Source organism: Crocuta crocuta, unplaced genomic scaffold (assembly GCF_008692635.1).
Source record: "Crocuta crocuta isolate KB4526 unplaced genomic scaffold, BGI_CrCroc_1.0 scaffold407, whole genome shotgun sequence".
Lineage (NCBI taxonomy): Eukaryota > Metazoa > Chordata > Mammalia > Carnivora > Hyaenidae > Crocuta > Crocuta crocuta.
Genome location: NW_027551557.1, coordinates 345,117 through 372,575, shown reverse-complemented (window position 1 = coordinate 372,575; position 27,459 = coordinate 345,117). Strand labels below are relative to the sequence as shown.

The following is a 27,459-nucleotide window of genomic DNA, read 5'->3' as shown; positions in this document are numbered from 1 at the left end:
ACATAGTGTTATATTAGTTTCAGGCATACAATATAGTGATTCAACAATTCTATACATTACTCAGTGCTCATCATGACTAAGTATATTCTTAATTCTCTTCACCTATTTCACCCATCTTCCTACCTACCTCCCCTCTGGTAACCATCAGTTTGTTCCCTACAGGTAAGAGTTTTTTAGTTTGTCTTTTTCCCTTTATTCTTTTTTTTTCTTCCTTAAATTCCACATATGAGGGAAATCATATGATATTTCTCTTCCTCTGTCTTATTTCACTTACCATTATAGCCTCTAGATCTATCCATATTGTGGCAAATGGCAAGATCTCATTCATTTTTATCTCTGAGTAACTCATTATGTGAGTAAATACATACACATGTGCGCACACACACACACACACATCTTCTTTATCCATTCACACACACACACACACATATCTTCTTTATCCATTCATCTATCAATGGATACTTGGGCTACTACCAATTATTTTTAATTCTCAAACTTCTTTCATAATTATAGTGAGTTGAATCATGGCTCCCAAAAGATAGGTCTGGAAAGCCTCTGTTGAAAAAATCAGCTGCTGGCCTTACGGGGTTTCCTTTGTATGTAACTGTTTTCTTTTCTCTCGCTTTTAAAATTCCCTTATTGTTCATAGCAGCACTCTCAACAATAGCCAAAACATGGAAAGAGCCTAAGTGTCCATCAACGGACGAATGGATCAAGAAGATGTGGGGGCGCCTGGGTGGCTTAGTCGGTTAAGCGTCCGACTTTCGCTTAGGTCACGATCTCGCGGTTCGTGGGTTCGAGCCCCGCGTCGGGCTCTATGCTGACTGCCAGCTCAGAGCCTGGAGCCTATTTCAGAGTCTGTATCTCCCTCTCTCTCTGACCCTCCCCTGCTCACGCTGTCTCTCTTTCTCTCTCCTAGAAACAAATAAAAATAGCTAAAAAAAAACTTTATAAAAAAAAAAAAGATGTGGTTTATCTATACCATGGAATACTACATGGCAATGAGAAACAATGAAATCTGGATGAAATCTGGCCATGTGTAGCAACATGGATGGACCTTGAGGGTGTTATGCTGAGTGAAATAAGTCAGGCAGAGAAGGACAAATATCATATGTTTGCACGTATAGGAGGATTAGGAGGAACTTAACAGAGGACCAAGGGGGAGAAGAAGGGGGGAAATGGTGGGGGAAAGGGAGAGAGGCAAACCATGAGAGACTCTTGAATGCTGACAAAAACTGAGAACTGATGGATGTAGGGGGGAGGGGGGATGGGCATGGAGGAGGGCACTTGTGGGGATGAGCACTGGGTGTTATGTGGAAACTAATCTGACAATAAACTATTTGTAAAAAAAAATAAAAATAAAAAAGAAATATTAAAGGCAAAAAAAAATTCCCTTATTACCATTACTTTTTACCATTTTAATTACTATGTGTCTTGGTGTGGACTACCTTGGGTTGATTTTGTTGGGTGCCTTCTATTGCTTCCTATATCTGGATTTGTTTCCTTCCCCAGATCTGTTAAGTTTTCAGCTATTATTTCTTTAAGTAAATTTTCTGCCTGCTTTCTCTCTTCTTCTGGGTCCCTATAATGTGAATGTTATTATGCTTGATGGTGTCACTGAGTTCCCTAAGTCTATTTTCATTTTTATTTTTCCCTCTCCTCTGTTTAGCTTGCTTTCCACTACTCTGTCCTCCAGATCTCTGATCTGTTCTTCTAGCCTATTTATTTCCCTCTAGTTTATTTTTCATTTCAGTTATTGAAGAATTCTTCATCTCTTATTGGTTCCTTTTTTTAAAATGTTTATTTATTTTTGAGACAGAGAGAGATAGAGAGAGAATAAGTGGGGGAGGAGCAGAGAGAGAAGGAGACACAGAATCTGAAGCAGGCTCCAGCCTCTGAACTGTCAGCACAGAGCCCGACACAGGGCTCGAACTCACAAACTATGAGACCTGAGCCGAAGTCAGATGCTCAACCGACTGAGCCACCCACGTGCCCCTTATTGGTTCTTTTTTATGTTTTCTCTTTGTTGAGGGTCTCACTGAGGTCCTCCACTCTTTTCTCAAGTCTAGCGAGTATCTTTATAACCATTACTTTAAACTCTCTTTCAGGCAGATTACTATATCTCCATTTCATGTAGGTCTCTTGCTGTGATTTTGTCCTATTCTTTCATTTGGGACATATTCCTCTGACTCCTCATGTTGACTAACTCTCTGTGTCTATTTCTGTGTTAGGGAAGTCAGCTACGTCTCCTGTTCTTGAAACTAGTGGCCTTATGGGGGCAACAGGGTGGCTCAGTCAGTTAAATGCCCAACTCTTGATTTCAGCTCAGGTCATGATCTCATGGCTTGTGAGCTCAAGTCCTACACTGGTCTCTGCACTGACAGTACGGAGACTGCTTGGGATTCTCTCTCTCCCTCTCTTCCTCAAAATATATGAACAAATATTAAAAAAAAAAATAGTAGCCTTATGAAAAGGTCCTTTACTGCCCTGGAGTGCAACGTCTCCTGTTCATCAGAACTTGGTGCTTCAAGCATTTGGCAATTCACTTGCACCCATCTCTCAAACAGAGAAGGCCTGATGTCATAGGACAATGAGCCACAGGAGTTTGGGAACAGAGACAGAATATACTGGGAAGGCAACCTCACCCAGTGTGTGAATGCGAACTGGGGAAGATATAAGTGGGCCTGATCAGAGATACGGAGGGAGGGGAGGGAGCCTGGCTGACGGGCAGCCACAGTGAGTTGAAGGGAAAAGAAAGAGAAGCTGAAACTGCTCATAGAACTGTCCCTGGTGAAGAGAAAAATCTCAGCTTGGAAAGAGAGTGTTTTTAGTTCTAGCTGGGGTGCTGACTTTGAACTAGGTGCCCCCGGTCCCAGAGGGCACCAGGAAAAACTGCTCTGCTGTGCTCCCGGCACCATCCTTAGCAGCGGCGCAGACTCTGCTGGCCTGAAGCTGCATTCCCCGGGCTTGACCTCCAGCAGCGCTGAGGCGGTGGATCCCAGGTGGATCCCAGGTTGTGCCTCCACTTGACCCGGGCAGATCTGAGGCTGTGCCATTCCCCCAATCCCCGACTTGATCCCCGACTCGACCTCCGGCAGCAGGGAAGCAGCAACCTGCGGGACCGTGTTTCAGGCAGTATCAATGAAGTGCTCAGACTGGGACCTGAAAATGAGGCTGGGCATGGGGCATAGAACACAGCCCACCTTGGCTACGCCCTCAGCACAGGGAGATCTGACCCAAAGGAGTGATTTGCAATGCTTGGTTGAGATGGGACCGGGGCAACACCATTTTTCTCCCCACAACCACCAAGGAGGGGCCTCAGGGAGCGGCTAGCGGGACACAGTGGAGGTGAGACCTGCCTACACCAAACCACAGCCATCCACACAAGAGAGCTGGGGTTTTTTTGTTTTTTTGGGGTTTTTTTTGGGTTTTTTTACCTGAGCCTGGGGCAAGACCAACATGGATACAGTGCCATGATTTTGTTTTGTTTTGTTTTGTTTTTTATTTTATTTCTAGGGGAGAGAGAGAGAGAGAGAGAGACAGCGTGAGCAGGGGAGGGTCAGAGAGAGAGGGAGTCACAGACTGAAACAGACTCCAGACTCTGCGCTGGCAGTTAGCACAGAGCCCGACGCGGGGCTCGAACCCACGAACCGCGAGATCATGACCTAAGCGAAAGCCGGACGCTTAACCGACTAAGCCACCCAGGCGCCCCAATGCAGTGTCATGATTAATCACAGATAATTCTTTCTATTCAGATATAATCTCCCTTTTCTTGTTCATAACCCTCCACTCTGCTGGTCGGGGCACTCTCACTCTGGTCACTGGTTGGCTTAAACAGTCACATTTAGTCCATTCTCTAGATGTACATTCTACACCTCTTTCTCTTCTCTCTGGAGTAATCAGACTATGCAGTTTCTCTGAGTAACATCTTCCTTTCTTTCTCATCGCCTCTAAACATATTCTATGATTTCTTCCTTTGAATCAAGCCTCTTAGTCTCTCTGCCTGGTCATTTCATTTCCAATTTCGCTTCCTCCCCGCCCTGTCATTTCTGTCTTTGTATATGCTCTTCCGTCAGCACTGCATACACCTGGCTCTTTATTTGTAGCTGGGAATTCTGGTTTTATGCCTTTAGACTGTCCTTTGTCTTTTGGGTTTTTTCTTTTTCTTTTCTTTTTTTAAATTTTTTATTAATTTTAATTTTTATTTTTATTATTTGTCTTCCCTCCTTCCTTTTTTTTCTTTTTTGTTTTGTTTTTTTTCTGTCCCTTCCTTTTTTTCTTTTTCTTTTTTCCTTTCAGCTTGCGTGCCTATTGGATTTGTGTTTCTGTACCTTTGTTCCCTGTGTGGCTGTCTGTCTGTTTTCTTTTCCAGGGTTACCGCAAAAAAACAAGCCGAAGTATACATGGTAGAGAGTCCCAAATACCACTACGAGTAGGGAAATAAAATAAACAAAGTCTCAACAAGAGAAACCAAGAGATACCAATCAAAGAACACTTCCTGAACAGACAGGCCCTGGACAGTCAAACAGCCCTCTTTAATGCAGCAGCACCCACAGGGGCAGAGTGCATAACAACGTTTTAAAATTAACAAGAGATAGAAAGCTAACCAAAATGACGAAACAGAAGAACTCTCCTCCAAAGAAACTCCAGGAAGAAATGACAGCTAAAGAACTGCTCAAAACAGATATAAGCAAGATAACTGAACAACAATTTAAAACAATAGTCATAAAATTAATCTCTGGGCTTGAAAAAAGCATGGAAGACATCAGAGAAACTATTGCTACAGAGACTATGGAGCTTAAAAATAGTTGTGATGAATTAAAAAATGCTATAAATGAGATACATAATAAAATGGAGGCGTCCAATGCACGGATTGAAGAGGCAGAAAGGAGAATAAGTGATTGAGAAGACACAATTATAGAAAAAGAGGAAGCTGAGAAAGAGAGAGATAAACTGATCCAGGAACATGAAAGGAGAGTTTGAGAGCTCAGTGATACAGTCAAACAGAGTAATATCCGTATCATAGGAATTCCAGAAGAGGAAGAGAGAGGGAAAGGCTCTGAAGGAGTCCTTGAATTATAGCAGAGAACTTCCCCAACCTGGGGAAGGAAGTAGACATTGAAATCCAAGAGGCACAGAGAACTCCTCTCAGACATAAATTGAATCGATCTTCTGCACAATATATCCTAGTGAAACTGGCAAAATATAAGGACAAAGAGAGAGTTCTGAAAGCAGCTAGGGATAAAAGGGCCCTGACATACAAAGGGAAACCTATCAGAGTGGTGACAGACCTATCTACTGAAATTTGGTATGCCAGAAAGGAACGGCATCTTCAATGTGATGAACAGAAAAAATATGCAGCCAAGAATCCTCTATCCAGCAAGCTGGTCATTTAGAATAGAAGGAGAGATAAAAGTCTTTCCAAATAAACAAAAATTGAAAGAATTTGTCACCACTAAACCAGGCCTACAAGAAATCCTGAGGGGGACTCTCTAAAGGAAATGTTGCAAGGAACGCAAGATACCAGAGACACCACTACAAGCATGAATCCCACAAAGGACACGACGACTCATATTTTTCAATAATAACACTGAATGTAAATGGGCTGAATGCTCCAATCAAAAGACACAGGGTAGCAGAATGGATAAAAAAAACGAAATCCAACTATTTTCTGTCTACAAGAATCTCATTTTATTTTTTTTTAATTTTTTTTAATGTTTTATTTATTTCTAGGAGGGAGAGAGAGAGACAGCGTGAGCAGGGGAGGGTCAGAGAGAGAGGGAGTCACAGTCTCTGAAACAGGCTCCAGGCTCTGACCTGGCAGTCAGCACAGAGCCCGAAGCGAGGCTCGAACCCACGAACCGCGAGATCATGACCTAAGCGAAAGTCCGACGCTNGACTCATTTTACAAAGCCAGCATCACTTTGATTCCCAAGCCAGACAGAGATGCAGCAAAAAAAGAGAACTACAGGCCAATATCCTTGATGAATACAGATGCAAAAATCCTCAACAAGATACTTGCAAATTGAATCCAACAGACCATAAAAAGAATTATCTACCATGATCAAGTGGGATTCATTCCTGGGTTACAGGGCTGGTTCAATATTCGCAAATCAATCAATGTGATACATCACATTAACAAAAGAAAAGATAAAAACCATATGATCCTGTCAATAGATGCAGAAAAATCATTTGATAAGATACAGCATCCTTCTTAATAAAGACACTCAAGAAAGTCGAGATAGAAGGAACTTACCTAAATATCATAAAAGCCATCTATGAGAAGCCCTCAGCTAACATCATCCTCAATGGGGAAAAACTGAGAGCTTTCCCCCTGAGATCAGGTACAAGACAGGGATGTCCACTCTTACCACTGTTGTTTAACATAATGCTGGAAGTCCTAGCATCAGCCATCAGACAACAAAAGGAAATAAAAGGCATCAGAATTGGTAAAGAAGAAGTCAAACTTTCACTTTTCGCAGACGACATGATACTCTACATAGAAAACCCAGCGGACTCTACCAGAAGCCTACTAGAACTGATCCAAGAATTCAGCAAAGTTGCAGGGTACAAAATCAATGTACTGAAATCAGTTGCATTTTTATACACCAACAATGAAGCAACACAAAGAGAAATCAAGAAACGGATCCCAATGACAATTGCACAAAAAAACATAAAATACCTAGGAATAAACCTAGCCAAAGATACAGGAGATCTATATGATGAAAACTATAGAAAACTTATGAAGGAAACTGAAGAAGACACAAAGAAATGGAAAAACATTCCATGCTCATGGGTCAGAAGAATAAATATTGTTAAAATGTCATTACTACCCAAAGCAATCTACACATTCAATGCGATTCCCATCAAAATTGCACCAGCATTCTTCTCAAAACTAGAACAAATTATCCTAAAATTTGTATGGACCACAAAAGACGCAAAGTAATATTGAAGAAGAAAACAAAAATGGGAGGCATCACCATCCCAGACTTTAGCCACTACTACAAAGCTGTAATCATCAAGACAGTATGGTAGGGGCACAAAAACAAACATAACAGACCAATAGAATAGAATAGAGAGCTCAGAATTGGACCCACAAATGTATGGCCAACTAATCTTTGACAAAGCGGGAAAGAGTATCCAATGGAAAAAAGACAGCCTCTTTAACAGATAGTGCTGGGAGAACTGGACAACAACATGCAGAAGAATGAAACTAGATCATTTTCTCACACCATAAACAAAAATAAACTCAAAATGGATAAAGGACCTGAATGTGAGACAGAAACCATCAAAACACTAGAAGAGAAAGCAGGAAAAAACTTCCTTGACCTCAACCGCAGCAAGAGAATCCCCAAAGGCAAAGGAATCAAGAGCAAAAATGAACTACTGGGACCTTATCAAGATAAAAAGCTCCTGCACGGCAAAGGACACAATCCATAAAACTAATAGGCAACTGATGGAATGGGAAAAGATAGTTGCAAATGACTTATCAGATAAAGGGCAAGTATCCAATATCTATAAGGAACTCATCAAACTCCACACCTGAAAAACAAATAATCCAATGAAGAAATGGGCAGAAGACATGAACAGACACTTCTCCAAAGAGGACATCCAGATGGCCAACAGACACATGAAACGATGCTCAGCATTCCTCATCATCAGAGAAATAACAAATCAAAACCACACTGAGATACCACCTCACACCAGTCAGAGTGGCTAAAATGAACAAATCAGGAGACTCTAGATGCTGGTGAGGATGTGGAGAAACGGGCACCCCCCTACACTGTTGGTGGGAATGTGAGCTGGTGCAACCCCTCTGGAAAACAGTATGGAGGTTCCTCAAAAAATTAACAATAGAACTCCCCTATGACCCAGCAATAGCACTGCTAGGAATTTACCCCAGGGATACAGGAGTGCTGATGCATAGGAGCACATGTACCCCAATGTTCATAGCAGCACTCTCAACATCAGCCAAAACATGGAAAGAACGTAAGTGTCCATCATTTGATGAATGGATTAAGAAGACGTGGTATATCTATACAATGGAATACTACATGGCAATGAGAAAGAATGAAATCTGGCCATGTGTAGCAACATGGATGGAACTAGAGGGTGTTATGCTAAACGAAATAAGTCAGGCAGAGAAGGACAGATACCATATGTTTGCACATATAGGTGGACTAGGAGGACCATGCGGAAGAAGGGGAAAAATAATTGGGGAGAGGGACGGAGACAAACCATGAGACTTTTGAATGCTGAGAACAGACTGAGGGCAGATGGGGGTGTGGGAGAGGGGAAGTGGGGTGATGGGCATGGGGGAGGGCACTTGTGATGAGCACTGGGTACTGTACGTAAACCAACTTGACAATAAACTATTTAAGAAAAAAAAAAAGAACTTGGTGCTTCAGGGGTGTCTCCTATACATGCCGTGTGTGCCCTACTATTGTGGCTGAGCCATGTTTGTCTCCAGTCCAGTAGTCTACAATCGTTCTCTTTGCCTGTTGTGGGCAAGATTTTGTCCCTGTGTTGTTACTGGGCCAGTCGGGGCCACTTTAGGCTCAAGTTGAATCAGGTCAGGTATTTGCCAGAACTGTGGTAGCACCAAACTGCAGAGTGCTCACCCTGTATTAGCCCCTGAGAAGCTTTTGTTGATGGGCAGGGCCTAAAGTCAGACCAGATGTCTGCCCCCAGTCCAAATAACCTTACAGCTCCTCTGAGGCCTCCTCAGTGGTGAAAGTCCTACAGACTTTCTTTGCACGTCTGTGCACTAAAAGGGCACAAGATCACACTGAAGTCTTAAACACAGCCATAAAAAAGAATGAAGTCTTGCCATTTGCAACAACATGGATGGAACTAGAGGGTATAAAGCTAAGTGAGATAAGCCAGTCAGAGAAAGACAAATACCATGCATATGTGGAATGGGGGAGGGGGGGTTCGGGGAGGAAATGAATAAAGAAAAAAAGAGATGATCCAAAATACAGATGCTTAACTCCTTAGAAGTGATGACTACCAGAGGGGAGGGGAGTTGGGGATGGGTGAAATAGGTGAAGGGGATTAAGAGCACACTTCTCGTGATGAGCAATGAGCAATCACTATATTGTACACCTGAAACTAATATAACACTGTATGTTACCTATGATGGAATTAAACTTTTTAAAAATAAAATGTAGCGGTGCCTGGGTGGCTCAGTCTATTAAGCATCCAACTTTGGCTCAGGTCATGATCTCACAATTTGTGGGTTCGAGTCCCATGTTGGGCTCTGTGCTGACAGCTCAGAGCCTAGAGCCTGCTTTGGATTCTGTCTCTCCCTCTCTCTGTCCCTCCCTGGCTCATTCTCTCTCTCTCTCTCAAAAATAAATAAAATTTAAAAAAATAAAATGTAAAAAAAAATTTTAAACCTTTCTTCTACTATAAAGTAAGAGTGTTTGTGAAGGTCTCAGCATAGTATACAGTTAACTATTGTATATGTTGGTCTTAATTTTAACAGAACAGAAGGAGGTAAAGTTAGGACAGGGTTAGTAGCAATCTACCTCACTTTCTCTCTAGGTTCTTAGTGTTTTTTTTAAGACCATCTCTCTCCTGTTTTAGCCAGGTTTCCTGGGTAGCACTCTGACTTCAAGGAATGAATTACGTATGAGACTACAGCCAGATAAAATAGAATAAATTGTTGGGTTAAAAATACACACACACACACACACACACACACACACACACACACGACCTACAAAAAAACAGCTTTAAAAAAAAACCTATAGTAAAATGCCTCATGGACAGTGAGAACATGAAATATGCCATTTCTAAGGGATTCTTTATTTTAAATTTCTAAACAATGTTTCTATCATGGCTCATTATGGAAAGAAAATTATACAGCTTTAATGGTCTACATCAAGTTCAATGAATCACATAAATGAGAAACAAAATGAACTATTCCTCAACAGCATAAGGACATGATACTTGCACTTTAAATCTTTTCTAGAATCTGATACAGAACAAATTTCAAATAAAGACAATTATCATTTCAAGACAAACTCTTAATGAAATAAATCTTTTATTATATACTCTATCACTGCCTACTGATAAGAATCACAGTAAGATATAGGAATATAGGTTTACTTGGCAGTATGAGAGATATGTGTTTTATTTAATAGTCTGACTGCTTACTTGATTGACTGCCAGTCCATCGTAACCGTAAGAGGAGAGCTACGGAGAGCAGTGAATGACCTCCCTCGACACGTGGGCACAGGACACTGCAACAAGAGTAATTCACATCCAGATTTTGATAAACTATAATCACATCTCGGGAAAATTCAAGTTAAAATGCTTCATTTAATATTGTTTTAAGTTGGTCTCAGGATGGTGTTAAAGAAAAATGCACTAAGAACTTAATGACTTTCTATTTCCTTCTGCATCAATTCTGTATCACAAGCTTTTGAGGTACTTTTTCAGCTGGTCCCTCTTGATTAGTGCTCTTATTCTTTCTGATGTGGGTGTGCAAGGCTCCTCACAGGCCTCTCACACAAGCACTTCTTCCTTCCTTCATGCCCATGTAGTCTCCTGATCCTTGAATGCCCTCTTGCATCCAGTCCCGCACACACATCCTTAATCCTCCCCTTTTCCAAAGCCTTCCTGGGTCTTCTTTAATCCCTAGCTCCCCTATCTCACTTCCTTGTGTACTGTTTATATAATATTTATTGTACCACAATGGCAGTCTTCATCATGTAAGTGAGCTGTGTTCAAGTTTTTATAAGTCACTTGTTTGCAGTTTGGACCCCAAGATGCATTTATAAATTCACAGATTGTGCCACAGACTGTGTCAGTTCCAAATATGACTGCAACAATATCTCCCCCAAGAGCCTTTCTAGAACCTTATGACTCTCCCATCAAGAGATGGAGTCTAATTTCCCCTTTTTGGAATCTGGATAGGCTTTGTAACCAACAGAATGTGACAGAAGTGACACTGCCTGACATCTGAGGCTAGCTCAAAAGAGGCGAAGCTGTTTCTTCCTGAGAGCTGGACATCTGTCTCTTTAAGCCATGTGTACACAATGAGTATCCTGAGATGTCATACTGTGCGTGAGAAACTGAAACTAGTCCGAGTGACCACTCGGAAGAGAGATGCCCAGCCCACCCCCAGTGACTCCAGTCCCCAGCGACCGCAGCCCCTCACTGTTCAGCTCCAGACGCCATTGGACTACCACTCTGTAAGAGATCTAGAGGCAGAACTACCCAGCCAAGCAGTTCTTCTGAACTTCAGACTGACGGAAACCATGAGAAATCATTAAAGGGCGGTTGTTATTTTAAGCCACTAAGTTTTAGGGTGATTTGTGCAGTAATAGATACTGAAACAGCGATTTCCTGGCACAATCATTTTTCTGGGAGCTTCAGTTCACTGAAGTTCAGACACAAACAGAACAATAAGCTCCACACTAGCACTCATTCTATAAGTCAGCATTACCACCCATGATACTGGAGGGCATGAAAGTGCCTTGACCAAATGTGTACAGTAAACATCCAATAAATCAAGATTTAAATTCTGGCCTCAGAGCTAAGGGCAGAGCCTGAATCTTAAGCCCAGACAAATAATAGATGACACCCATTTACCAACACCACTGATTATTCAGAACCAATAGCTGAGGGGCGCCTGTGTGGCTCATTTGGTTAAGCAACCAACTCTTGATTTCAGCTCAGGTCATGATTGAGTCATTCGTGAGATCAAACCCCATTTATGGCTCTGTGCTGACAGCATAGAACCTGCTTAGGATTTTCTCTCTCCCTCTCTCTATGCCCCTCCCCCATGCACAAGTTCCCTCCCTCCCCCTTTCTCCATCTCTCTCCCTCCCTCCCTCCAGCTCTCTCTCTCTCTCAAAATAAATATTAAGAAAATATATTTTAAAAAAGAACCAATACATGAATCCAACACACTCCGTTCTTCCTGTAAGAGAAGGAAACCCTACAAATTTCAGTTTGTGCAAAAATGTAATAAATGTTAAATTTATTAAAGTCCAAGGTTGGTAAAGGCAACCTTGGAAAAGAAGAATAGGTACGGTAAGTCTCCCTGCCTTATCAAAAGTTTTAATGAGATCAGTATAAGATCATAAACAGTTGGTATAGGACCAGTGAAGTGAAACAGAGTCACATGTCTATAAAATCAAAGTGTACCACAGAAGAAGCAATACATATCAGTAGGAATAGAGGGTTTAAATAATAAATGGTGACAACTGGCTTTTCACCTAAAAGAATAAAATTAGATCCTTAGCTTAGTGCCATTCCCAAGATTAAATTCCTAATGAACAAAAATCTAAATATAAAAAATACGACCAGAAGTATTAAAAAAGAATGTCAGAGATATGTTTATAATGCTCAAGTAAACAAGGCCTTTATAAGAAGGGTATAAAAAGTAGAAGTCATAAGGGGAAAAAACAATCACTTTAACCCTATCAAAATGTAAAACTATAGAACAAAAAATATACCACAAAGTTAAAAGATACACCAAATACTGGGAGAAGTTACCTATAATGTAGATAATCAATGATTATTATCTAAAATTAATTTAAAAAACTCCTATCAATAGTATAAACAAAAAATAAGCAGAAAACATAAAAAGAAAATTCAATAAAGAAGGAAACGGAATGGCCAATAAAGATGTGAAAAGATGTTCAACTATAACAGAAATAATAGAAATTCATATCAAAAATGAAATGCCATTTACCCCACTAGAATGACAACATTTAAAAGCATTAATGAAAATACAGAGAGATGGTAATTGTTTAACACTACAGCAGAAGTGTAAGCTGGGACCAACACTATGGAAAGTTATTTGGCAACATCTAATAGTTAACAATAAGCTATCCCAGAACTGAGAATTTCCTCTGTTACAGACATATGTACAAGAATGTTCTCTGCAGTATCATATATAGCCGTAAAAAACTGGAAGCAACACAAATATCTACCAGGAGAATGGATAAATAATGGCATTCATTCAATCAGATACTCCACAATGGTAATGATAAAAGAATTATATATGTGTTATGATAGGTAAACTCCAAAATAACCAAGTGAAAAAAAAAAGTTGCAAAATGTTATTTTCAATATACCATTCATGCAACCACACACAAAACAAACCTTACACATATTGTCAGGTATGAGAATGCAAATTTGAAGAATTTATGCCAATTTCAGAAGAGTGGCTGCCTCTAGGGATGAAAAAAGTGACTAGAACTGGGGAGGGCAAAGGAGAGACCTCAACTTTAACTCTAATACTTAATGTTTTATGTTTCAAAAATTAAGCTGAAATCACAAAACATTAATATTTGTCAACTTATAATGGTAGCTATATATATCCTCTACTTTTCTATGGCTTTAAAATCTACAGTCTAAAAAAGTTAATAAAGATAAAAGAAACACATCATTGTCAAACCCATTAAGTCAGAATATAAAAATATGAATGGAAAGGATACACATTAACTTCAGGATAATGACTGTCTCTGGGAATGGTACAAGGGGGCACAAAAGAGACACTAATCACATCAATAATGCTTCAGATCTTTAAAAATATAACTGAAGCCGGCAAAATGTAAAATTCTAGGTGATGATTAGAGGAATGTTTTATTGGTTTATTTTCTGTACTCTGAGGTATTTTATAATTTAAGAACTGAAAATAAGCTCTGTGCTCAGAAACACTGGGAAATGTTTTCTGTAAACTGATTTGCCTTCTCTACCAAGATACATAATCAAGTAGTTAAAGAACATATTACCTTTGTGGGAAGATTATATTTTCCATCTGGAAGAGGAAAACCCTGAACTTCTCCACATGCAGCACAAAGAAAAGCCATCTTAGTGCACAGAGGCTTTATGTTACTGACACGAACCACTGTCCCTCGCAGAGCGATGTATTTTCCATAGTAATTTGCTCGGACATTCTTGAGCTGTGTCAAGGGCTCATAGTTATAGACCCTAAAAACAAAACCAAAAATGTATTTATCTATGAATTTACAATAAACCAACAGTGAAGTTATCTGTATCCTCACAACTTCCTTTTAGGAGCACTGTGGGATTCTCAAACCGTATCATCCCTATAGATCAGAAATTTCAGAGGAATTAAATCATTCTTAAAGATTAAAAAAATGCTAAGCCTTCCCTTTTCTTCTTGTCCCACTGGCTGTTCTCTAAGGGAAAAAAGGAAAAAACTAACATCAAAAGGAAAAAAGTGACTTGAGTTTCTAACTTCTTTTTCAAGAACTGTTACAAAATGTCTTCTATAAATTCTGAAAAAGAAAAAAAAACCCTAGTGATTACCCTATTCATCTCTCCTAACTAGAATTTAAAATCTTTTTAAAAAATTTTTTAATGTTTTTATTTATTTCTGAGAGAGAGAGACAGCGTGAGCAGGGGAGGGTCAGAGAGAGAGGGAGATACAGAATCTGAAACAGGCTCCAGGCTCTGAGCTAGCTGTCAGCACAGAGCCTGACGCGGGGCTCAAACCCACGAACCGTGAGATCATGACCTGAGCCGAAGTTGGACGCTCAACCGACTGAGCCACCCAGGCACCCCTAGAATTTAAAATTTTAAATAAAGATGAATTAAAGAAAAACAGAATTTCATTTGTCCTGTTATTTCAACAAAATAACCTAGTTATTTCAACAAAATATAATCACACCATTACTGTATTACATAGATCATTAATTTAAATAGCAGCATCCTGAGAAGTATACATCCAAAATCAATTTTTACAAAAATATACAGGTTGGGAAATCACCTTATTTGGGTAGGGAAAATTTATTTTTGAAGAATTCTGAGTGAGTTCACTTGAATGTGATAAACAGTAAGATAGCAAAGAACTCATACCTTTTTTTTACTGATTTCTCTGGTTTTATAAAATGAGGTTTCCATTTTCAAACAGTCTTAAATGCCAGATTCTAAATAATACTTTGATACTAGCAAATCCTTACCTTGCATGAATGTGTGGCACATTTACCATTGTTTCCCCATCCCTAGACAATCCTTCTTGGGCTTGTAATTCAGCTGCATGCCTTTCAAGGTCCCTAGTTAATACCTAAACAGTTGGAAAACAAAATATACCTTGAAGTAGAACTCTTTTATAGAAATATGAAGCTTATGAATATAAACAGTTCAGAACAGAATATTAACAGAACTCTAACAGCCCTTTAAAACTCTGATATTTAAGGAGTGCCTGGGTGGCTTAGTCAGTTAAGCATCTGACTTCAGCTCAGGTCATCATCTCGTGATTTGTGGGTTTGAACCCTCCATCAGGCACCTTGCTGACAGCATGGAACCTGGAGCATGGTTTGGATTTTGTATCTCCCTCTCTTTCTGTCCCTCCCCTGCTTGCACTCTGTCTCTCTCAAAAAAAAAAAAAGAACATTAAGAAATTTTTTTTTAAATTCTGATATTTAGTTGTGACTACTTATTTTATAGTGGATTATGTTTTATCTGGGATTTTGTTGTCCCTGGACTAGAAAACTCCAGCATCCCTGTCTGCTACTTCCTGTCCAAACTAAGCTTCATATTAAAAGTCCTTACAACAGTCCCTAAAGCTATTACCTCCTGGACAGACTCTGATGAATACATATTTTCTACTTTATATTCAGTGATTAATTAAGGTAGAGAAAATAACGATGACTTCTGAAATACACAATACCCACTCCCTTGACATTTGACATTAAATATTTAATATCCTCTTGTGTACAAAGCTATATGCTGACAATCTAAGAGTAAAAATGAGATGCACATATATAGCTCTAGTTGTTAAAAAGACTATATAAAGACAAAATACTATGCAAGTTTTGAAAAATGGTCCTGAGAAATGTTTCATGGAGAGACATCAGAGTTAGGCCCCTCAAATTTGGATGCAACACAAGGGGCATTTCATGGTTAAGGGACAGCATGTGCAAGAAGTCAGAGTGTTGAAAAGAATTCTGGGGAGAGCTCAGCTTAGCTTAATGGTAGTGACTGAAAGTGAGGAGGAAGGTGAACCACATCACAGAAGGCCTTCAATGTCACATAAAGGATTTGGATTTCACATGGAAGAAGACCCCAGTTTCCAAACACAGATCATGTTTCGCCATGTATAGCAACAATTTAGGAAAGATAATGAAGGTTTAAGAAGGGTGGAGGGGTTGGGGCACCTGGGTGGCTCAGTCAGTTAAGTGTCCGACTGGCTCAGGTCATGATCTCATAGTTCGTGAGTTTGAGCCCCACATCAGGCTCTGTGGTGACAGCTCAGAGCCTGGAGCCTGCTTCAGATTCTGTGTCTCCCTCTTTCTCTGCCACTTCTGCACTCACACTCTGTCTGTCTCTCTCTCAAAAATAAACAAACATAAAAAAAAAAAGGGGTGGAGGGCCAATAAGGATGGAAAAGAGGTGGAGTTAAGAGATGTTTTAGAAATAGGAAAGAAAGAATGTGGTGACTTGGATACAGAGAACTAATGAGTGAGACGAGTCTTAAGACAACACCAAGGTTTCCAGTCTCAGGTTACCAGCTGTATACACATCATTGTAATTAGTTAATTCCTGTACCTGGATACCATTACCTCCTCTGGTCTATGTCTAATTCTCAGAACCCCTTTAAGACCCATCATAACCCTACCATCTCTACAAAGTCTTCCTCTGACCTTTCCCCATTCCTCCCCAATAGTCTTACTTTTTCTGAATGCATCCAGTATTTTATCTGTGCCTGTTCTGAGATTTACAACTCTTTACCTGGCAACATTTATCTGTTAACCTAAATAATACTTTCACATACGTTGTGTCAACTGACCCTGAGAAAAACAGGGACAGCATATATTATTTTCCATTTATATATGGGGTCACTCAGGGAGATTAAGTGACTTGCCTCATGCCACAGAACCTAAATCTGAGGTTGTTTTCCAAGTTCATAACTGATAACAACATGATCCTTGTCTTATCTTCCTTATGAGATTGTTTCCAAGAGCTCTTCAATTCCTGCATTATCTTTAATAGACTAAACTAGTTCAAATAAACTAAAATAAATGTTTTATTTAGATAAGCTGTTGTATGTTGTATATAGAATGCATGTTATCTTTCAGGACAGGATTGCAATTCTTCAGTTCTAGTTGGTTAAAAACTACCATTTAGGGAAGGTACTGTTACTGTAAAATCTTCCTTTAAAATTTTGACAAAAGTCAGCACAAAAATAAATATTTACCTGATGTATTGCCAGACCCATGCAAGCCAAGGTTTTCTCAGGTGTATCCCTTAACTCATTTGCTATATTTGGTACCAATTTAGTCATTTCATCGTCTTTTGTCAGTTCTTTAAAATCCACCAAAATACTTCCCTTTCTTTCTATTTCATCCTATAAAATATTAAAAGCATGAAAACAATGATGTCTTTTTGGAGTCAATGATCATAACTGAACATTCAATTACTCTGAGAAAGCATATGCTTATATGGTGATAACAATGAGTATAATAAGCTTTGTGCCAAGCACAGTTACAGTATTTAAAATACATGAACTTATTTATGCCTCTTCACAACACTTTGTGGTATGTATTAATACTATTATGACCAACTGATAGATTAGAATGCTAAGGTACAAAGAACATAAGTAACACACCAAAGTCCACACTGCAGCTAAGTGGCAGAGCTGGGATCTGGATCAAGGCTGTCTGGCTCCAGCCTCTGTTGATCACTAGCACCTCAAACACATGGTTCAAGAAGACAACACATAAAGGTGGACTGGTGGCTTTGCTGTATGGGACTCTTACCTTATCATATAAATCAATACGCCTTGTGAAAAAATTCTCAAATGCTTGAATCTTCTCAATAAAAGGAGAGCTATTGCTGTAAACTAATCCAACAAACATGTCATTAGCACTAATAATCATACATAGACAGGCATATTTTTCATGGGACGAAGAAACACTGTACACATGGTAGAGGACTTTTTCCAATTTGCATTCTGATTATATTTCCATAAGAATAGTTAAGTATTGAGTGAATAGTTAAGATTCTAAAACAAGCTTAGGTCTGCATAATCTTAAATGCAAATAAGAAGTGTTTTTCTCTAAAAGCACCAATACTATATGGGAATCTTTGTACTGAACCTTTGACACTTAATAGGACCTAGTAGTTCAAATAGCTTACATAATACAGCTTAAAATGAAAATTATAATAAAGGCAAAGCTAGACACATGAATAAAATTCTTATTCAGAAACAGAGTTAAAGCCAGTCCTTGCAAAGTAAATTCTACAAGTCCAAAATGCCAAATGTCAGATCCTTTCCTGAGGTTATAGTAGACAGACCACTACTTCACTCTGGTCCCAAAACTTTTACACTGTAAAATTCTATAACATTTTCAAACCAGTCTCCCACAGAAAAACAATACAATGAAGTAGTCTGGAAGTATAGATGGTTAAATCTAAGATGTCTGCCCAACTTCATTTTTAGGAACAGTCTCAAGATCACTTCTAGTGTTCTGGTCTAACTGCTAGGGAAATATTGCAGGTGTTGGTAGCTATTGCATCCTAAAGCAACAAGAGACATCACCTAAGAAACATATCTGTCTATGTAATAGGAAAAAAAAAAAAAAAAGACTGTCACTACAGAAAACATTTGTAAAGCACTTTATTCATTCACCAAATGAATACTGAGTGCCTGGTATGGGGCAAGATTCTTGCCCTTAAAGCAGTATACAGTCTAGTGGAAAAAAAACCCACAGATGTGTGTGTGTGTGTGCGTGCGTGCGTGCGTGCGTGCGTGTGTATGCCCGGACTCCCTTTAAGTTCTGCCAATTGGAGGCATGTTAGAGACTGACTGGAAGGTGGCAAGAAGGAAGGATTTTATTTTTGTTTCTAATTCTTTTCAGCATCTCTCCAGCTGTGGAGAATTTCCAGCCTCCACCTCTGAGCAACAGTAGTGTCTTCCTCCCACCAGAGTTACCAGCAACAAGCAGCTTCATTCACTGCAGTGGTCTGAGCAAAGGTGTGAAAAGTACCCTTCAGAGGTCCAAGCACAGCTTTGCAGGGTGTCCCTCAGCAGCTGAAGCAACAGCTCTTCCTTTGAATCCCTACCTCGTGACAACCTCAGAACTTCTCACTTTTTGTTCCATCATCCATAAGGATGGTTGCTGCTTCCAGAAATTACTATTAACTGAGGGCTTATCATAGTGTCCCCGTTTTGCTCTTTAATTTTTAAGGTTTTTTTTTTTATTAGAGAGAGAAAGAGAGAGAGAGAGAGAGAGAGAGAGAGAAAGCAGACTCCAGGCTTAGTGTGGAGCTCAATGTATAGGGCTCAATCCCATGACCCTGGGATCATGACCTGAGCCGAAATCAACAGTCAGAGGCTCAGCCAATAGCCACCCAGGCACAACCTCCTTTTGCTCTTTTTAGACTTCCAACTATATATTCAATTCACTGTGTAAAATCCCCTTTTTGAAATAACCTACTGTGGTTTCTGCTTTCCTAACTGATACAAAACCCTAAAAATAATACTCTTTAAACATGAACATGATTTAGGGGGCGCCTGGGTGGCTTAGTCGGTTAAGCGTCCGACTTTCGCTTAGGTCATGATCTCGCGGTTCGTGGGTTTGAGCCCCGCATCAGGCTCTGTGCTGACTGCCAGCTCAGAGCCTGGAGCCTGTTTCAGTCTGTGACTCCCTCTCTCTCTGACCCTCCCCTGCTCACGCTGCCTCTCTCTCTCTCTCTCCTAGAAATAAATAAAAAATATTAAAAAAAAAAAAACATGAACATGATTTAATTGTGTGTGTGAACTAAAATTAAAGAAGAGGGTATCTATGAGTAAGCCAAATGCATTATAGTAATAGTAGATGCAGGATCCAACAACAAGTTAAGAAAATAGAATCTATGGTACTCTTTGCACTTTTGACTCTACCTTCAGAGAAATAAAGCTTCCAGCCTTTATACGGTATGAAATGATCCAATGTTGATTGTAGTAGCAAAGACTGTGAGGTTTGTTCTGAAAAAAAAAACAAAAAAACAAAAAAACAAAAAAAACAAAAAAACAACAACAACCCAGAATACTAAGTCAGTAGAAACAGCACATGTGCTACTGAAGCCAGCATGAGGTCAGTAGAAAAAGAACATTTTTTCCCAATTTACTTCTCTTTCTGACAATGAGAAACTGACATGATATTAGTAGTTACAGGTTAAGTTATAGGTTTCAGGAAAAATTTTGGATCTTAATGTTTAAATACTACTTTAAGGAATAACATCATCTCAAAGACTGAAGTTTGCAGGAGAAGCATAAATAGCTTCCTTCATGAAGAAAAAACAATCGAGCAATCTTTGACCTCCCCTACCAGAAGTATGCTTTCTTGTGGTTTTATTCAGGTCAGGTCTGTGTTCTCTCTCTCTCCATTTTCCTGTGAAGCTCCCACCACCTCGTCCTCTTTTCCAGCTTTGAAACCTCCCTCGTCCAAATCCTCTGCCTCTATAGTCTCCATTCATGTCTTCTAAAAGACAAAGACTTAAAAAAAAAAATCTTCATCAAAATTATAATGGAAATAGTGTTCCTAAAAATGTATTAACATAGTAAATAAAAGAAAATTAACGCATTCTAGTTTGAGATTAGCAAACAGCCCTGCAACGTTGTACACCATGGTACCAGGCTCAAAAACACTCTGCAGTTAGCCTTCTAATTCCCATCTCTCTCTCTTTAAAGTTTTTACTTAAATTCCAGTTAACATACAGTGTAATATTTGTTTCAGGTGTACAATATAGTGATTCAACACTTCCACACAACACCCAGCGCTCATCATCACAAGTGCATGCCTTAATCCCCATAACCGGTTTCACCCAGCCCCCCCTCCTGCCTCCCTTCTAGTAACCTGCCTCCCTTCTGGTAACCGTCAGTTTATTCTCTATTGTTAAGAGTCTGTTTCTTGGTTTGTCTCTCTTTCTTTTTGCCCTTTGCTTGTTTGTTTCTTAAATTCAACACAGCAGTCAAATCATATGGTATTTGTCTTTCTCTGACTGACTTATTTTGCTTATTTTACTCTTTAGCTCAATCTACGTCATTGCAAATGGTGCCATCTCTTTTTAAGGTATATCATAGGTGTTTAAGTATACTGAATGTTCATGGGATAAAAATATGGTACTGTACCTGTTTGCAAGGAGCTCCCACAACAGAAATGAAAATAGGGCAAGTAATTAACTGAGAGATGGCTTTTTTGTAGTTTTAGACTTATTACAGGGCAGCACTGGCTGACCATAATCCTTAACCGACTAAGCCACCCAGGCGCCTCTTGGCTGACCATAATCCTGACCTGTGACACTATGAGTACACCATCATAGACCCTCGTATACAGTCAAATATGCATGTCATATCCACTTTTACCAAAGCTACACACATATTCTTACATAGGCAGCTAATATGAACTTTTCTGGGGATGCATAGGGGTGGGACAGGGTACATACATGTTTTAATCTTTCTCTGTAGGGGCTAAATAGGAAAGAAGTTAATTTTCTGGGACATCCAGCTTTCTCAAAGAGGCAATGGAAGAAAGATCATTCCTAGATCAGTATTGATTAGATGAGTTATTTGCAGTTCTTAAATAAATTCATTGAAATGCAATTGTTTTTTTTTAAAAGAAACATATTTGTTAACATAATCTTTTTTTTTTTTTGCTAATTATCCCTTCACATTTTTTGTTTTGTACATAGCAAGATACTCATTTTTTAAAAACTCAATGATAGATTCTGGCTAATTATCAAAAATTCAAAATAAAAGTAACCTTTAAAATGGGTTTTAACCTATAACCAGTTAAAAAAAATTGAATCAGTAATCAAAAATCTCCCAACAAACAAAAGTAAATGGCTTCTCAGAGGAGTTCTATCAAACATTTAAAGAAGAGTTAATATCTATTTTGAAGCTGTTCCAAAAAACAGAAATGGAAGGAAAACTTTCAAACTCATTCTATGAAGCCAGCATTACCTTGTTTCCAAAACCAGACAAAGACCCCACTAAAAAGAATTACATATGCGTCTCCCTGATGAACAAGGATGCAAAATTCTCAACAAGATACTAGCAAACCGAATCCAACAATACATTAAAAGAATTACTCACCACGATCAAGTGGGATTTATTCTTGGGATGCAGGGCTGGTTCAATATCTGCAAATCAATCAGTGTGACACATTGCATTAATAAAAGGAAGGATAAAAACCACATGATCCTCTCAATAGATGCAGAAAAAGCATTTGACAAAACATAGCATCCTTTCTTGATAAAAACCCTCAAGAAAGTAGGGACAGAAGGAACATAAGTTAAGATCATAAATGCCATATACAAAAGACCCACAGTGAGTATCATCCTCAATGGGTAAAAACTGGAGAGCTTTCCCCCTAAGATGAGGAATGTGAAAGGATGTCCACTTTTACCGCTGTTGTTCAACATAGCGTTGGAGGTCCTAGTCTGAGCAATCAGACAACACAAAGAAATAAAAGCCAACCAGATTGGTAAGGAAGAAGTCAAACTTTCCTTCTTCGCAGACAACATGATACTCTACATGGAAAGCCTGAAAGACTCCACCAAAAAACTGCTTGAACTGATACACGAATTCAGCAAATTGCAGAATATAAAATCAGTGTACAGAAATCAGTTGCATTTCTATACACCAATAATGAAGCAGGGGAAAGAGAAATCAAGGAATTGATCCCACTTAAAACTGCAACAAAAACCATAAAATACCTAGTAATAAACGTAACCAAAGACATAAAAGATCTGTACACAGAAACCTATAGAAACCCTATGAAAGAAATGAAGAAGAGAAAGAAATGGAAAAACACCCTATGTTCATGGACTGGAGGAAAAAATATTGTTAAACTGTTGATACTACCCAAAGCAATCTACATATTCAATGCAATCTCTATCAAAAATAACAACAGCATTCTTTACAGAACTAGAACAAACAATTCTAAAATTTGTAGGGAACCAGAAAAGTCCTGAATAGCCAATGTAATATGTTGAAAAAGAAAACCAAAGCTGATGGCATCATAATTCCAGACTTCAAACTATATTACAAAACTATAATCAGCAAGACAGTGTGGTGCTGGCACAAAAAGGGACATATAGATCAATGCAACAGAATAGGGAACCCAGAAATGGACCCACAAATATTTAGCCAACCAATCTTTGACAAAGCGGGAAAGAGCATCCAATGGAAAAAAGACAGTCTCTTAGGTAAATGGTGCTGGAAAAACTGGACGGCAACATGAAGAAAAATGAAACAACCACTTTCTTACTCTATACACAAAAATAAATTCAAAAAGGAGAAAGACCTAAATGTAAGACAGGAAACCATAAAATCCCTGGAGGAGAAAACAGGCAACAACCTCTTTGACCGTGGCTGCACCAACTTCTTACTAGATGTGTCTCTGGAGGCAAGGGAAACAAAAGCAAAAATGAACTACCAGAATCTCATCAAGATAAAAATCTGCACAGTAAAGGAAACAATCAATAGCAAAACTAAAAGGCCAGCAATGGAATAGAAGATATTTGAAAAGACATATTGAATAAAGGGTTATCAAAAATCTATGAAGAACTTACCAAACTCAACACCCAAAATACAAACAACCCAATTAAGAAATGGGCAAAAGACATGAATAGACACTTTTCCAAAGACATCAAGATGGCTAACAGACACATGAAAGGATGCTCTACATCACTCATCATCAGGGAAATACAAATCAAAACCACAATGATACCACCTCACACCTGTCAGAATGGCTAAAATTAACAACTCAGGAAACAACAGAAGTTGATGAGGATATGGAGAAAGGAGAACACTTTTGCACTGGTGGTGGGAATGCAAACTGGTGCAGCCAGTCTGGGAAACAGTATGGAGGTTCCTCAACAAATTAAAAAGAGCTACTCTACAACCCAGCAATTATACTACTAGGTATTTATCCAAAGGATACAAAACTGCTGATTTGAAGGGGTGCATGCACCCCAATGTTTGTAGCAGCGCTATCAACAATAGTCAAATTATAGAAAGAGCCCAAATGTCCATCGACTGATGAATGGATAAAGAAGATGTGGTGTATCTATAAACAATGGAATATTATTAGGTGATCAAAAAGGATGAAATCTTGCCATTTGCAACAACATGGGTGGAACCAGTGTATTATGCTAAATGAAGTAAGTCAGTCAAAGAAACATAAATATCATATGTGGAATTTCACTCATATGTGGAATTTAAGCAGCAAAACAGGCTGAAGTATCTGGGCATCTCTGTTGGTTGAGCGTCCAACTTTGGTTCAGGTCATGATCTCACGGTTCGTGGGTTTGAGCCCTGAGTCGGGCTCTGTGCTGACAGCTCAGAGCCTGGAGCCTGCTTCAGATTCTGTCTCCCTCCCTCTGTCCCTCTCCCACTCACCCTCTGTCCCTCAAAAATGAATAGACATTAAAAAAATTTTTTTTTTAATTAAGAAACAAAAGGGGCACCTGGGTGGCTCAGTCGGTTAAGGGTCCAACTTCATCTCAGGTCATGATCTGGCAGTATCCAAGTTCAAGCCCTGCATCATGCTCTCTTGCTCTCTACTGTCAGCACAGAGCCCACTTCTGATCTTCTATCACCCTTTCTCTCTGCCCCTCCCCAACTTACACAGCAGGCACAAAAAATAAATACATTAAAAAAAAAACAACAGAGAGGGAGGCAAACTATAAGAGACCCTTAAATACAGAACAAACTGAGGGTTGTTGGAGGGGAGGTGGGTGGGGGATGAGCTAAATGGGTGATGAGCATTAAGGAGGGCAATCCTTGGGATGAGCACAGGATGTTATATGTAACTGATGAATCACTAAATTCTGCTCCTGAAACCATTATTACAATATATGTTAACTAACTTGAATTTAAATAAAATTCAAAAAATAAATTCTGTGATAGAAGTAGAAGTAAAATAGGTCTTAAATTTTTTTTTAAGTGTTTTATTTATTTCTGAGAGAGAAAGTGAGAGACAGTGTGAGCAGGGGAGGGTCAGAGAGAGAGGGAGACACAGAATCTGAAACAGGCTCCAGGCTCTGAGCTGTCAGCACAAAGCCCCACGCGGGACTCGAACCCACGAACCGTGAGATCAGCCGAAATTGGACGCTTAACCGACTGAGCCACACAGACGCCCTAAAAGAGGTCTTAAAATAATTCATGTAAGTGTAGCACAGGGGATTTTTAGGACAGTGAAATGATTCTGTATGATATTGTAATGGTGGATATATGACATTACGTGTTTGTCAAAGCCCATGGAATTGTACAACGGAAATAGTGAACTCTTAACATAAACTCTGGGCTTCAGCTAGTAATAATGTATCAATACTAGTCAATTAATTGTAACGAATGTAACACACTAATGCAGGGTGTTAACACATGGAACCTGGGCTGTGGGGAGGGAAGAAAAATACAAGGGAACTCTGCACTTTCTGTAAACCTGAAACTGCTGTAAAAAAAGACAGCCAATCTTCAAAAATAGCTCGTATCCTAAGGATAAAAAGAAATAAAGAATATCTCCGTACACTGTAATGCTATTCATCACACACACACACAAACCCGCAACCGATTCTGTTTAAAGGGATTTAATTAATAAATACGTTAATACCCAAACAAGTTCCTGATGTTAGGATAAGGCAGAACTTTGATAATCGTCAAGGCCACATCGCAAGTCAGGAAACTGAAGCCCTGAGAAACAGATCAAGATCAAAGCTGTTTGGTGGCAGAACTGAACTCCAAACTCCGTTTTCAAAATCCACGCGGAAGCGCCCCCTCGAGAACGCTTACAGGCTCTATCTTTCCCAAAGGAGATAATATGATGGCAATAACTTGTAAAAATTCCAACAGACGCAAGATGTAGGACTGCAGAATTGAGTAAAAGAGCCCGTTGTGGGCCTGTTGTGCTCCGTTAAATACCCTACTTCATTTAGTTCTCCTCGGGCGGTTCTTACGTGCAGAGACAGAGGTCCTAAGAGTCTCCTGGTTCTCAGCAGGGCAGGTTCCTGGGTAACAGTAGATGTGCGCCGAGCCGCTCTCCCTTCCTCCCGGGGGAAGCTAGGCAGGGCCGAGAAGAGACCGAGGTCCGAGCTCCTCAGGCGGCCCCTGCCCAAGTCCGGCGATTCTCTTCAGTCGCAGCCCTCCAGACGTCCCCGCAAGAGGCCTGTTTCCCTGACGCCTCACAGGCTCACTGGAAGGCGTTTAGCTACCGAAGCTAAACTCCAGTCGTCTTCCAAGTTCTTTTTTGGCGCGTCTTTGACGCAACTTCCGTCCAAGGTGCGGCGAGACCGGAGGGGCGGAAAGGAGTGCAGCCAATCAAGAAGTTCGGCCAGACGGAAGCCGTAGAGGTTCCCACCGGAAAGCGGAAGCGGCGCGCGGCACGTGGGGGAGGTGCCGGTGTTAGGGTTCTGCGTCCACTCTGTTTGTGGTTGTGAGGCTGGCGGCCGCCACCGCAGAGGACGAAGGGCGGGGCGNGAGGGCCATGGAGGGCCCAGGAGAGTCGCCGGGCCCACAGCCACCGCATCCCGAGGACCACCGCATCCGCGACGGCGACTTCGTGGTGCTGAAACGGGAAGATGTGTTCAAAGCAGTGCAAGTCCAGCGGAGAAAGTAAGTCAGGTCCCTGGCCTTAGAGGTCCCCGTCCCCACTTTCTAGATACCCCCTTCCTCCAGGTCTTCCCACCGACCCCCTCCCACCAGGGTCTAGTTCTTGGCTCTGTGGATCCCTAACCTGCTTTCTCGTTTTCTCCTCTTGGTCTTTCCACAGAAGCCTTTCCCCCCAACATCCCATTCTCCTGTCCTTTCTGTCTTTCTGTAGACTGCCCCTTCCGAGGTTTCAAACCTGGTCTTTTGCCTTCAACATCCCTCTCGGTCTTTCCACAGGGTTCCTTTTCTCATACTTCGCCCTTGGGTGCTCAAGTGCCCTCCCCATCCTTGCTCTTACCCTTCCCTCCGTCCTGGGGTTGTTCTCCTAGGTTCTTGAGATGTTCTCTCCTATTATTTCACAGAACCCACCAACCATTCTCTCCTATCTTTGCCTCTCAGGATCCTCCCCTCCCCTGCCTTTTTCCCATAGACCATCCTTTCTTCCTACTCCCTCAGCCAGGATCAGCCCCACAAAAATGAAACCTCTCCAACCTTATCTGGCCTTTGGGCTCTTTTCTGTATCCAAACTGGAATAACCATTTACACATAATTACGTTGGAAAACAACGTCCCATAGAATGTAGGATCTCTCTAGGATTCCCTCACTTTACACAAAGGGATGGGAGGAGGTCTAGGAAAGTTAAATTACCCAAAAGCAGTTTGTTCAAGGTCTCAAACTTAAAAACAGGCTTGATTTGTGAACCTGCTGATTAGTTATAACTCTATTTTAATATTAGAGAAGTGGGAATTTTTGGTAACTTCTTAAATCCCAATAGGTTATTAATGTTGAAAATGTATTGAGATGTTTTTGTTGATTATCCAGAAAGTACAACCAAG

The 27,459-nt window shown here is 40.1% G+C and overlaps 2 protein-coding genes across 2 annotated transcripts in view; one reads left to right on the top strand and one right to left on the bottom strand.

Annotated features, from left to right (window-relative positions):
• The window catches only part of MCM8 (minichromosome maintenance 8 homologous recombination repair factor), a 47,876-nt gene extending 21,679 nt beyond the window's left edge, over nucleotides 1-26,197 (bottom strand). The window contains exons 1-9 of the mRNA XM_077749119.1: nucleotides 25,933-26,197; nucleotides 22,067-22,113; nucleotides 20,301-20,467; nucleotides 19,874-19,957; nucleotides 17,748-17,830; nucleotides 17,186-17,335; nucleotides 14,949-15,052; nucleotides 13,755-13,953; nucleotides 10,162-10,247 (exon numbers count right to left, since the gene is read on the bottom strand). Coding sequence (XP_077605245.1) covers nucleotides 10,162-10,247; nucleotides 13,755-13,953; nucleotides 14,949-15,052; nucleotides 17,186-17,335; nucleotides 17,748-17,830; nucleotides 19,874-19,957; nucleotides 20,301-20,448 — 854 coding nt within the window. The 5' untranslated portion in view covers nucleotides 20,449-20,467; nucleotides 22,067-22,113; nucleotides 25,933-26,197. The remainder of the gene's footprint in view (nucleotides 1-10,161; nucleotides 10,248-13,754; nucleotides 13,954-14,948; nucleotides 15,053-17,185; nucleotides 17,336-17,747; nucleotides 17,831-19,873; nucleotides 19,958-20,300; nucleotides 20,468-22,066; nucleotides 22,114-25,932) is intronic.
• A 261-nt stretch (nucleotides 26,198-26,458) lies between these two features.
• TRMT6 (tRNA methyltransferase 6 non-catalytic subunit) overlaps nucleotides 26,459-27,459 on the top strand; it is a 12,619-nt gene continuing 11,618 nt past the window's right edge. Inside the window, exon 1 of the mRNA XM_077749136.1 lies at nucleotides 26,459-26,587. Coding sequence (XP_077605262.1) covers nucleotides 26,460-26,587 — 128 coding nt within the window. The 5' untranslated portion in view covers nucleotide 26,459. The remainder of the gene's footprint in view (nucleotides 26,588-27,459) is intronic.